The sequence below is a fragment of the Paramormyrops kingsleyae genome, chromosome 2 (assembly GCF_048594095.1).
Source record: "Paramormyrops kingsleyae isolate MSU_618 chromosome 2, PKINGS_0.4, whole genome shotgun sequence".
Lineage (NCBI taxonomy): Eukaryota > Metazoa > Chordata > Actinopteri > Osteoglossiformes > Mormyridae > Paramormyrops > Paramormyrops kingsleyae.
Genome location: NC_132798.1, coordinates 20,534,240 through 20,548,181, shown reverse-complemented (window position 1 = coordinate 20,548,181; position 13,942 = coordinate 20,534,240). Strand labels below are relative to the sequence as shown.

Here is a 13,942-nt window from a genome sequence, read left to right as displayed (position 1 = left end):
AGCCTTTTAAATCTGCTGCTGGTTACCATTTATGTAACCTTTCTTTTATAAGGGATGACCTCCTGTATCTGTCCGTATTCTCCATCCTGTCAGTGCGGATTACTGCAGCTGTCATTAGACAACAATTAGACAACAATATGCAAAAATATGCAAGGCAAGTTATATCTGAAGTGACATACACATACATGAAGGGCCTCACTCACTCAGGGGCCTAGCAGTGACATCACTCTGCTGACCCTGGGATTTGAACCAGTGACCACCTGGTGACAGCCATACTGTACAGCAGCTAACTGGCGGAGCCAGCCTGATGAAGTCCCAGTGAATTCAGGTGGAAATAAAAAGCGTACTTGGTTATTTAATAACTGTTTCAATGAAATGCTTAAACACATTGAAATGCTGTTTATGAGAGAAGAGCGCAGACAGTGCTGATCCCAGGCAAGGCTGACAGGCTCTACCTGACCCACTGTCGCTGCCTTACTGTCCTTATTAACCATGTATGGACTTAGATAAACTGCCGTTGTGCGAGGTGGGTGCCGTCGGTATTTTCCTGGCAATTCCCTCAGGGGTGAGCAGAGCCATGTGACATGTGGATGGAATGAGGGAATAATAATCGATACTTTATTGATCCCCGTGGGGAAATTGTCTTTATGCCTCCCTCAACTTGCTCTATTTTGTAGAGTAAGTTGCCCGCGAAGGGCAGCCACCTGTAGCGGCGCCCAGGGAACTGGTCGTTAAGGGCCTTGCTCAAGGACCGGCAGACGTGCCGAGGCTGGGTTTTAACCGGCGACCTTGAACCGGCAATTCTTATCGCAGATGCATTTACTTATTTATTTAGTAATAATTTTTATCCAAAGCAATGTACAATTCAGGATAACCTACAGGATTAGAGAAACGTGGTCATTCCTGACAGCAAATTGAAAGCTGATGATTGGTGGGAACTGGAAAGTAAACATGGAGGGCAGACTTGAAGCTGAATAGGATTAGGATCACTAAGCGGAATAAATTAAATAATAAATGACTTATAAGAGAGAGCCTGCTCACCTTCTGAGATACCACCCTGTAATCTCTGCTCATTACACCTCCAGCAAAGCTGTGCCGAATGCTGCTATCCAGTGTGGCGGTAAATCAGATTCTCTATTTTTGAAACAGGTCAGTTGTTTGTCTAAAACTGCCGCTATTAACTCTTATTGATGTTGTGGCTTCGTCTGGGAGAGGGGACATAATCATTGGGTAATAACTGGAGTGTAGCCACAGAACGGAAGGACAGCGTGTGTTATTACTGCTCTGGAGAGGCCCGAAGCTCCGGGGATCTGTGCTGGGCGGATTTACTGTGTGTCAAGCCTGGCGACGTGGCAACAGGGTCTCATAATGCTTTGCTTCTCTTCATTGTCTGCAGTGAACAAATGTCCTCGCAGCCTGGACTGTGCCAGAGAGGGCCGCCATTTCTGCCAACCTGGCTCCTCCCACTGTGGCCCATGCCTCGCCCCATTGGTGGAGAATGAGGAGAGACGGTGTGTGGTTAAGAAGAAGCACACCAATTTTGGTATGTACCCCCACTCTTCTGCTGTTAACTCTCCCCCCCAGTACAATTGCTTGGCACTGTGTTGTGTTTGGAAGGTTTGGGTTAGCAGCCTCTGTTGTGCTGCAAGGGACACTGGAAGACTATAGTCAGACATGTAGTTTGCCAGACAAGAATAGAATAGAATATAATAGCTACTTTTATTGTCATTCAGAACATACACTGGTTAGTGCACATCAGAGTGAAGTTATGTTGCATTGGCTCACCATCGGCCTAGCAGAGTGTAGTAATACTAATACTAAATGGGGGAGAAGAGATTCACACTGGGGAAAACCAGAAAAGAATGGCGCTTTTCCACTGCCAAAGAGAACCAAGCTAGACACGAGACATACTGTGAACTGGTGGTTTTCTATTGTCAAGTATGCAGGCTTTACCCAAGCCCTTCCCAAGCCATAACCATGCCGACATATCCCTGCTTACGTCACTGTCTCCAAACCCGGCAACGCCTTTACCGAATCAACCCTTCTGTAGTGGAAAACTGAAGCGAGCTGGAACCGCGCTGGGACTGCGCTGTAACTAGTGTCTCTTTGCAGAATGAGTCAGGTATGGCTCGGTTCCTGTATGCCAGTGGAAAATCACCAGAATATGTTTGTACTAGGGCATAATTGGAGGGTGGGTGGGATTCAGGCTGGGGTACCTCAGTTCTTGAACTCATTAGAACTCCAATTTCTTAAAAGTCGAACCAACCAGTTCGAAAAAAAAATTACCTAGAGCTCGAGCTGAATCTCAGAAGTCAAACCGTGAACGCCGACCTATGACAACTTGTATGCGCGGGGAAATGAGTCACGCGGCTCGTCTCTCAGCGGAAACAAGGGTAAAGCTTCAGTCTCAGCCTCGCATTCACTGTAATAGCATCGTGCATGTTTACACTAGCTGAATACATATATTTAGACAGTAAAAATACATTTAGACAATGATAGACAGTAACAGTAATTATTATTATATAATAAAATACATTTAAAAATAAAGATTTCTTATTCATTATTTTAATATTAATAATAAACCATTAATACATTTAATTATAATAATATTGTCGTGCGGAGTGGGGACGGAACGGAGACAAAGGCGCAGACGTCAGGGTATCGGGGAATACGGGGTTTAATTACAGGTAAGGCAGGCAAAACGCAGACGGACAATACAATGACCAGACTGGGGAAACAAACTGAAACGTGGACTAAATACAGAGGACTAATGACAACAACCAGAAACACCTGATCACACGGGGATTCCACATGGGGTTAACGAGGGGGCGTGGCACACGGAAGGAGCGGACGATCGGATTAAATTCGAGTTCTGAGGTACCACTGTATATGGGTTTTCCCAGGAACCTCCTCTTTTTAGGCCCCTGTCTGGGCGTCCGGGCGGTTTTGTCCGGGTTTAGTGCTTCGGTCCATATAATCCAGAGTTGTAAATTGAAGTAAAAGGCACGAATTTTCAATGTACAGCAGCCACTCAATGTCATCACACAGCATTTGCAAGGTTTGTGTATATGTTTACTTTAAAAATTAAATGATATACACATCCCTACATGTCACGCTGCTCAGGAGTGACGTCACCTTCCGGAAACCATTGGCATTTTGACACTTTTGTTTTTGTGTGAACAGTGAATTACGTCATTTGCTTGAAGTCCAACAAATTTTAACTTAGTGTTTTGAAGCTTTTGCTGAAAAAAACTTGTATATACATATCATGTCAATTGTGTGAAGATTTTAAAATGAGAGTTAACTGTCAGGTTGCCGTACATCCGGGTTTCCCCGGATGCAAATTTTCTTTTTACAGGGCAATTAGAGAAAATGTATTAATATTCAGGAGAGAAGCACCTGATTGGTCAGAGAACGTGAAAGTCATTAATATTCTGATCCCCAGACATGTCCTCTTTCTCATCTCACCTAATATGGTAACCCCAGGGGTGTATGCCACCATAAGAAAAGTGGGGCTTGTCTTCTCACTATCCACGACACAAATCCGATCAGGCTCATCATGTTGCGGAGGTGCCCTGAACAGCAGCTCCCTGCGTGCACCAGCAGGCGTTCGTGCTAACAGAGGTGTGAATGCTGCGGGCACTGTGCTGATCAGTGATTACTGAGGCACAACATCGCAGAGGAGAGGAAGCCCTACCTTTCTTAAATGTTAAAGGAGATCGACTTGATGAAAGAATATATTTTTAATGAGCCCAAGCTGACATTTAATAAAGATGCAAGATTACAACAGGATTGCTGTATCAGTGTGAGATGTAACATAAATGCATCTCTATCAGTCGGCGACCTGTCACTGCCTTTTTTGACATGCAAGCAGAACGAGTGACATACCGACTCGCTAAATAATGGGCTTAGCTATAGTAGCATGACATAGCTATTAGTGTAGTAGCAGCTAGGTATTACCCCATAGCTTTGACAGCAGTGTGACTTCAAGCTAACTGCATACCTCAGGCAGGGGCAGAGCCAATGGGGTGGCAGCAGTGGCAATTGCCACCCCCAACAGAGCCCTTGCCACCCCCAGTGCCACCCCTCTGGTAATGGTAAACATTAAAATATACCAATGAGGAGATCGGGCAAAGATTTGAGCGGAAAACTGTAATTTCCGAGAGCCCCTGAATGTATCCCGACGCAGCAGTACCCTGTGCGCGCTGCTTACTGACATGTCACTGGCTAAAAGCTCTGGCAGTGGCCCTGAAGGCATCCCGACGCAGCAGTACCCTGTGCGCACTGCTTACTGACATGTCACTGGCTAAAAGCTCTGGCAGTGGCACGCGTTCCTACATGATCCAAAACACACCCGAGGTATTGATAACAGCAGGAGTTAAGCAGGTATTTATAACATATTACACTGTATTACCTTCCTAATGAGAGGTGGCCACACACTTGCAGTACATAAGAAATAGCAGCATGAAAGCACTGTGCACTGTCTGCTCCATGTCTCGTTTAAATTAGCCACTAGCCCTGCTCATGTTGATATATATCGTCTTTTAGACAGCGTCTTTGTACGTATGTATGTTTTAGTGCACATGCTGAATTATAGTGTTGTTTTATTATTTTAGCAAAGCTAGCCCTTGCTTGAAGTCTGTGTGGTAATTGTATATATGGAGAACCAGTCATTAGTTTTCTAGTGTATGTAAGCACGCTATGCATGTCATATTAAAGCTTTGAATCAACTTCACTATACTGTGAGGGTTTAATTAGCTGCCTAGATTCATTAATTTAATTAATTAGATTAGGCTTGGTCTTTATGATTGGTGCTTATGATTTTGTAAATGTTTGTTGTGTTTATTCAACAAACATTTACAAACTCATTGTTTATTGAGTGTGTACGAGAAAAATATTTTTTCCCTTCATTTATCATATTTATACGGACCCCTCTGAGACACACTTGCTCACCCTTTGGCCCCCCCCTAAAATAAAAGTCTAGCTCCGCATCTGACCTCAGGCAGCAGAGGGTCCACCCACATTGCTCACAACGTGGCACACGGCGCTTTAAAAGGCCCGGACTCCTGCCGGCCAAAGGAGCCGGGTGTCATACCAGGCATGTGACCGCATTAGCACCTGCTTGCAGAGGGATGGGACAGAGGGTGAGTAATGCCCAGGCCCCGCGGAGGTGGCAGCACCAGGTGGCATGTGGCCCAGAATCATCCTCCACGTGCCCGTCGGCTGCCAGTGAAACGTGAGGCTCCCTGGACACCCCTCTGTTAGAGCCATGTGCTGCTTCGCTAAGATGACATTTACCGTTGCCCATGCTTCCCAGACGGAGAACCTTACGCTTGTTTTGGATTTTTGTTTTTTGTCTTACTGCCTTTATCTCAAATGACCTATGTAGCATAACATTATCAGCTTTCAGTCGAATGATTCATTTGTACACTTTAGACATCTTAGCAAAGACTCAAGAAAAGGTCTCAAGTCCGTTTCTACTCCATGGTGGTTCATTCCTCCTGGTAGTGACAGCCAGTGACATTTATCAAGGGCTATGATGATGCTCACAGCTAACACTGAACCAAGTCTGCTGGGTCTCTGCATTCTAATTGCAAACGCATTTACTTATTTATTTAGTAATCATTTTTATCCAAAGTAATGTACAATTTAGAGAACAGGGTCAGCCCGTTCCTGGAGAGACTGCAGTGAAGGGCCTCGCTCAGGAACACACAGTAATATGATCACTCTGCTGGCCCCAGGATTTGAACTGACACCCTTCTGATTACAGGCTGCACCCTACACACTGCATCATATATATACAGGAGGAGTCAAAAGTCTGGACACACCTGCTTTTAATGCATTTGTCTCTGTTTTAGCGGCTATTCGCCTTATAGTAAAATAAAAGGCTGAAGTAACGACCTAGAGAACTGTTCAACATCTCAAAATATTCTCAAATTTTAGACTCTTCAAAAAGCCCCTTTTACTTTGATGACAGGGTTGCAGACTCTTGGCATTCTTTCGGGCAGCTTCCAGATGTAGCCACCTGGAATGCCTCTCCAAGACTCCTGAAGGAGTTTCCACAAGTTCTGGGCACAATTTAGGTACTTTGCTCTTACTCTGCAATCCAAATCACCCCAAACCAGCCCTATATGGTTCAGGTTAGGAGATCGTGGGGCCAGGTCTTCAGTCACAGCACTCCCACTCTTTTCTTCTTCACAACATAATACTTGTTTTATAACCTTGAGGTGTTCTTACTTTTTGGAGTCCTTGTTGAAAGGAAATGATTTTCAGTAGGTGTGTCCAGACGTTTTACTGGTACTGTACTGCGCTTAATGATTCTCCTGGGAGCTTCTTTTGCATTGGATGATTGAAGGGTTAGCTATTTATCAAATAAAATCGTGAGGGGGCCACCATGCCAGAGCAGCAGATACAACTTATGTCTTCAGATCTCCTTTTTATAGTTCCTCGCTGCCTTGGCGTCTCCCTGGAGCCTCAGACCTCATGCCCTCAGAGTAGAGGCCCCAGGGGGTTTGCATCTTGGAGTAGTGCACCTTGTCTTTCTGCAGATTTCAGGTAAAATGAGTGATAGCTCTTTCTCAGGAGTTGCGTGTGTGAGAGACCGAGCAGCAGGGGCGTAGCACCAGATTCTGGGCCCTATGCACAAACAGTGCCCATGCCCCCCTCCACCCCAAAAAAAACAGCCTAATCACACGACTTCACTGGAATTTGGTTATATTTGTAGAATGATTAATAGCTATGATAGGAAATGTCACCAAAGGTAGCCTAACATCATAGGCCTGCATGAGAATTTAACACTTTTGCATTTGGCTATAGAGAACAGCTTTTTATCAAATAGCCTATTTTTTATTATTACATAAAAGAAAAATGCCATTTCAGATTTCCACATTGACAAACTACTTTATTTATAATGAAAGATAAATGACTAGTGAGTCAAGTTTTGTTTTTCATTAAAAAAGGGCAATGGGCAAAAAGCTAAACACAAACTTATATCCCAGTTAGTGCCCACTGGGATACGCCGAAGTGCGTTTGTTTAGAATGTGAATAGCGATCTTCAAGCGAAGGCGGTACTACACGCCCCCCATGCAGGTAAAACAAAGAAAGGTGACATGGTTTACTTTTTGCCGATTTAATCTAATTTTAAAAACTTTAAATACCTTCGACAATGGACGTTTTGAAAAGAAGACAGATTACAGATTTAGCCCGCGTTTTTTCCATGATTCTACACAAACATTTCAGCGAGATATAAACTGAAATAGACGAGAAAGATACGCGGCATCGCCTACAATGCCGTGGAACCCAGGGGGTTAAGCAAACAAAAAAAATATTTAGATTTATCTAGAGTACATCATGTTAAGCTATGTGTAATTTCGCGGTAGAATTGAAGTTTTTAATAATCACAGTTCAATTAATGTAGGCTATTTGCTTTCACATTTGGGCTCACCTTTCTTGGGAAAAAAGTTTGTAAGCAGTTGCTTTCCCTCATTTTTTTTTTGTTTCTTTCCTGCCTCTCTTTTCTTTTTTGAAAACCGGATTTAGCTTTCTTTTGGCATAATCTTCCAGCACGGATTTAGCTGTTTCATCAGAATGACCGCTAAATTAAATGCGCCTAGTTAAAAAGCCCGGTGAAGACTAAACCATCGCAAGGGGTGAGGGTGCTTGTCCTCAGGCACAGTAAGCTAGGACACAATTCAATCCGTCAACCGATTTATTTTCCCACAAAAATTACATTTACATTAGTTAGCAACATTTATTGTGATCTTTGAATAATATTAATATTTAAAGGAAAATTAAATTCCAGATTCCTTAGCCCCCCCCACATGGGGCCCTGGTAACTCAGTCCCCTTTTTCTCCCCACTACAACGCCCCTGCCGAGCAGGCCAGGCTTGAGAGCGCAGGGAGGTTTTTGACAAAAAAAGATTCTTTTGTTACAAAATATTTACGAAAATAATACAAAAAAAATAAAGTTCCAACAAACCCAAACTATCAAAAATAAACACAAAGAACACAAACACCTAACAAACTACTAAAAATTAACTACGTGGCTATAAAAAAAACAACAAAAAAAAATGTGGCCAATGGACTTGTTAGAAAGATACAGTAGCATCCAAAGATAGTGCCAAGTGAAAAGTAACTTCTGTACAACCGCTCATTCAGCTATGAATGTTTGTTGCAGGATATTGTGTTTGTTTGGTTAATTAAACACCTGTGTCAGCAATTGGTTACTCTAATTAAAAGGGTGTCTATATACTTTTGGCCATATAGTGTAATTATGAGGGGAAGGGGAAGTAACGTCACATTCCTGCTGACTGTTCAAACCCCACCCTGAGCGCTAAATATATTATAGCCCACCTATAGCTTCTACATCTCACAGGCGTGGGAGAGCAGATCCAAGCTTAATAATGAGTGACACCTTCAATGGCCAGTCAGCAGCATTATTAATGTTCAGCTTGTCCTCTTGACAGATCACTGCCATCTCTGTTGTGTAGGCCGAACTGAATCCAGCTCAAATCTGGATCAGCACCAGCAGGAAAGGTTGGCACAGCGGATGGTTTTGTGGTCATGGTTTAAGTAAGACTGAAGCTGTTCTTAAGGGGCACCGGTGATATGATCACTCAGCCAACCACGGGATTCAAACTGGCAGAGATTCATAACGGGCCTTGGGTGTTGTCGTCCCAGCTGTTTGCACTCTGGCTTTGGGTCGCTGCTTATGGTCGCTTGTAGACTCTCTGGCTCCCCTCCTCCCAGTTGCCTTGGTTACTGGCAGCTCTGAAGGAGTGCTGCCTCTGGCTGGCCAGCCGAGTTCCCTCTTGCCCCCGCACTCCGCATCACGGGCACGCTGACCGGCCCGCCCACTCCAATTACAGTCATGCTGCTGCTGCTTACTCGCTCACGCATGCAGGCGGGGGGCAGGCACTCTGCAGCAAGCTCTATGGCACTGCAGCAAATACACTGACATGTACACTGACCATGTAACACGTGCCCATCGTGTCTTCGAAAACACACACACACACACACATACACACATACACACACACACAGGCTTGTATATCTTTGTGGGGACTCTCCATTAATTTCTATGGGGAAAATTCTAATCCCATCTTGACAACCTTAGCCCCTACCCAGCCTACCTAACCTTAACCATAGGCAACCAAACAAAATACGAGACTTTTGGCATTTTTAGTTTTTTGATTGTAGTCACAGATCTTTGTGGGGACCTGAAAAATGGTTCCCACAATGTCAAGATAACAGGTTTTTATTACATTGTGGGGGACATTTGGTCCCCAAAATGTAATATAAACATAATCCACACACAGAAACACACACACACACACACACACACACACAGCAGCTTCATCCACACCTCTAAACATTCATGGCCAAATTTAGCAGTGATGTCTGCACATTAATGCGCCAACAGCAGGCGGCGTTGAGGTTCCTCATGCAGAGAAGCACCCTTCGTAGACGGCGTTCTTTGAAGGTCAAACAGAAAGCATCGTCAGATCGGATGATCTGGCTGTCTCCAGCTGATCCCGCCCTTACCCTTGAGTCACGAAGCACTGCTCCTCTCACCAAGCTGGGACACGCCCACTTTACCTCTACACAGTGAATCTTGGGATATGTTGGCCTGCAAAGGATCCATCAGGTGGATCCTCTGCATTTGTAGAAGCCCTCGAAGTGGGACAGCCTTGTCGCGCCACTGTGATGCATGCGGTCTTTGAATACAGCTTTAGAAAGGTCCAGCCCTGGAATTCAGACACAGCCTTATGCTACGTTCACACTGCGAGCGGCGAGAGCGTCAAAGCGACCGGAAGTCATTCATTCTCTATGGGAGGGAGCGTCGGGAGGCGTCGAGGAGCGGCGCGGCGCGGCGCGTCGCGATCTTAGCGGCGGGAGCGTCAGACAGAAGTTGAATCCAGTCAACTTTATGGTAATGAGCTGTGACGCGGTTGGGCGGCAACCAATGGGAATGTAGAGGTGCTCCGTTAAAGAGAGCGCCGCAGAACATAAGCGTGTAAACTTTTGTTCCGACCCAACCGTTCCTAGGCACAATGGAGGAGAGACTTATTATTGCTGTGGCCGGGTACCCAGTTATATATGATGTGTCTCTGTTTGCATACAGGGACATAAATAAAAAAAAATGAGGCATGGACCAGAGTGTCCGAAACAATCGGTGTTCCAGGTGAGATGGTGAAGTGCATAATATATTTTTTTGTGAAAAAGGAAAGAGATCAGTAGTAATTTTGGCGCCATAGCAGAGAAAACAGTGCAAATTGTCGGTAATGTTAAACCTATTTATAGCATTAGTGTTTGTCAAAACATAATTATGTGTTTTAGTAGAACTGTCGTGAAACATTTTAAGTACTATTTATGTTAAGAAACATAAAGCACAAGCAACTACTTGGCGATCATCCATTGTGATCCAAGGTAAATTTGAAAAGAAGCGCTACACTATTTATAGGTAACATTTTCCCTCCAGAACGCTTGATTTTAAGTGGGAATGCAAATAACTGGCTCACAACAATATTTATTTGACAAATTATGTCCTATCAGGAGTCGGTGCAAAGATATAAGCTACACGTTTCTCACAAGTTCAAGTTCTCACAAGTTCTCAGAGCCTGGCATTCAGAGCGGCCTTGTCCCCGCCCACTCTATGACGTCAGAGAGCGTCTCCGGCGTTGGGTAGCGTCGCGTTCAGGGCGGCGGGAGCGACGGCTGGCGTCTTTGACGCTCGCGGTGTGAACGTAGCATTAGTCTCGCAGTTAGTCATGGTGTGTTTGGGGAGTAACATGCTATTAACCAATCAGTGTCATCTTGCATTCCCTGTCAAAGCCAGGTGTGCTTGCACCTTGGCGCATTGCTAGTATCATGATCTTATCTCAAGTGGTTTGAATGACAATAAAGCTGATTCTGATTCTGATTATGAACAGCAGTTTTGCCAGGTAGTAGGAAAGAATATATTTATATTGATATATATTTATCTCGATAAGTTGTCTATTTCACAGACATGCTTTATTAGTTTAATAATGTATATTTTGTACAGGTTTCTAATTTATTAAATTTATTTCCAAAGGGAGACTTTTTACACATACTTCTATTTAAAAAAGTGTTTCATGATTCAAATATAATGAAGCATTTATTCAACCAAATAGTTCCTTTCAGGCTCATTGTAACTGATATTATTATTATTATTATTATTATTATTATTATTATTATTATTATTATTATTAATAATAATAATAATAATAATAATAATAGTATTTCACAATTGTACGGTGATACTGTGATATTTTTGGGATAACTTTAAGGTTCTTTGATCAAACCCAGGTGTGAGGACTCTTCAGCCAATCAGTCCTTTAATTCGTAATTTGATTAGGGAATTGCAGTGGAAACCTGCACACACAGCGGCCCTTTTTGAACAAGACTGCCGCCCCGTGTAAGGCAGTATCAGGTGTCTTAACTGTCATTGTGAGGATTCATTCCACATTTGCCTCTCATCCATCCATCCATCCATCCATCTCCTACCGCTTTTCTGGATCGGGTTGATGTGGCAGCAGTCTAAGCAGGGAAACCCAGACTTCCCTCTCCCCAGCCACTTCGTCCAGCACATCCGGGGGAATCACGAGGCGTTCCCAGGCCAGCCAAGAGAGATAGTCTCTCCAGCTTGTCCTGGGTCTTCCCCGGGGCCTCCTCCCAGTGGGACATGCCCGAAACACCTCACCAGGGAGGCGTCCAGGAGGCATTCTGACCAGATCTGGCTCCTCTCGATGTAGAGGAGCAATGGCTCTACTCTGAGTCTCTCCCGAATGACCGAGCTCCTCACCCTATCTCTAGAGAGACCTCAGCCACCCTCAGGAGGAAACCCATTCCGGCCGCTTGTATTCGCAACCTTGTTCTTTCAGTCACTACCCACAGCTCATGACCATAGGTGACCGTAGGAACATAGATTGACTGGTAAATCGAGAGCTTTGCCTTTTGGCTCAGCTCCTTCTTCACCATGACAGACCGATGCAGCGCCCGCATCACTGCTGACATCACACCGATCCGCCTGTTGATCTCCCGCTCCATCCTTCCCTCACTCATGAACAAAACCCTGAGATACTTAAACTCCTCCACTTGGGGAAGGACTCCCTCCCCGACCCAGAGAAAGCACTCCACTCTTTTCCGGCTGAGGACCATGGTCTCGGATTTGGAGGTGCTGATTTTCATCCCAACCGCTTCACACTTGGCTGCGAACTGCTCCAGTGAGAGCCGAAGGTCACGGCCCAATGAAGCCAACAGAACCACATCATCTGCAAAAAGCAGAGACCTAATCCTGAGGTCACCAAACCGGACACCCTCAACGCCCTGGCTGCGCCTAGAAAAGCTCTGTCCATAAAAGTTATGAACAGAATCGGTGACAAAGGGCAGCCCTGGCGGAGTCCAACCCTCACCGGAAACGAGTCCGACTTACTGCCGGCAATACGGAACTAAGCTCTGACACCGGTTATACAGGGACCGAACAGCCCTTATAAGGAAGCCCGGCACCCCATACTCCCGGAGCACTCCCCACAGGACTCCCCGAGGGACACGGTCGAATGCCTTCTCCAAGTCCACAAAACACATGTATACCTTACCAGGGAGGCTGAAGAGTGTGATCCCCCTATATTTGGAACACACTCTCCGGTCCCCCTTCTTGAAGAGGGGGACCACCACCCCAGTCTGCCAGTCCAGAAGCACTGCCCCAATGTCCATGCGATGCAGCAGATGTGTGTCAACCAGGACAGCCCTGCAACATCCAGAGCCTTGAGGAACTCCGGGCGGATCTCATCCATCCCTGGGGCCCAGCCACTGAGGAGCTTTTTAACCACCTCAGTGACCTCCACCCCAGAGATAGGGGAGTCCACCCCCAATTCCCCAGACTCTGCTTCTTCATTGGAAGGCATGTCGGTGGGATTGAGGAGGTCTTCGAAATATTCCTTCCACCAACCCACAACATCCCGAGCTGAGGTCAGCAGCGCCCCATCCCCACCATAAACAGTGTTGACACTGCTTTCCCACCCTAAGCTGCTGGATAGTGGACCAGAATCTCCTGGAAGCCGTCCAGAAGTTGTTTTCCATGGCCTCGCCAAACTCCTCCCATACTCGTATTTTTGCCTCAGCGACCACCGAATCCGCATTCCGATTGGCCCGCCGGTACTCATCAGCTGCCTCTGGAGTTCCACAGGCCAAAAAGGCCTGATAGGACTCCTTTTTCAGTTTGACGGCATCCCTCACCGGCGGTGTCCACCAGCGGGTTCGGGGATTGCAGCCGCGACAGGCATCAGCCTCCTTACGGCCTCAGCTCTGGTCAGCCGCCTCCACAATGGAGGCGCGGAACATGGGCCATTCAAACTCAATGTCCCCCGCCTCCCCCGGGACATGGGTGAAGTTCTGCCGGAGGTAGGAGTTGAAGCTCCTTCTGACAGGGGATCCCGCCAGATGTTCCCAGCAGACCCTCACTATATGCCTGGGCTCCCAGCAGAACAAGAGAGTCCCCAGGAGGAGTGGTCTCCAACACCCCTTCCAAGGACTCCAAAAAGGGTGGGTATTCTGAACTGCCATTTGGCGCATAAGCGCAAACAACAGTCAGGACCCATCCCCCCACCCGAAGGCGAAGGGAGGCTACCCTCTCATCCACTGCGGTAAACCCCAATGTACAGGTGCCCAGCCAGGGGGCAATAAGTATGCCCACCCCCGCTCGGTGCCTCTCCCCGTGAGCAACTCCAGAGTGGAAGAGGATCCAACCCCCCTTGAGCACACTGGTTCCAGAGCCCAAGCCGTGCTTCGAGGTGAGCCCGACTATATCTAGTCGGAATCTTTCAACCTCGCACACCAACTCAGGCTCCATCCCTGCCAGAAAGGTGACATTGCCTCTCATCAGTGTTTTCAAAGTGCAGCCTACCTTTCATCTGTGTCAGAT

The 13,942-nt window shown here is 46.0% G+C and overlaps 1 protein-coding gene across 1 annotated transcript in view; it reads left to right on the top strand.

Annotated features, from left to right (window-relative positions):
* LOC111858670 (neural proliferation differentiation and control protein 1) overlaps positions 1-13,942 on the top strand; it is a 41,086-nt gene that overhangs the window by 16,276 nt on the left and 10,868 nt on the right. Inside the window, exon 2 of the mRNA XM_023840624.2 lies at positions 1,397-1,543. Coding sequence (XP_023696392.1) covers positions 1,397-1,543 — 147 coding nt within the window. The remainder of the gene's footprint in view (positions 1-1,396; positions 1,544-13,942) is intronic.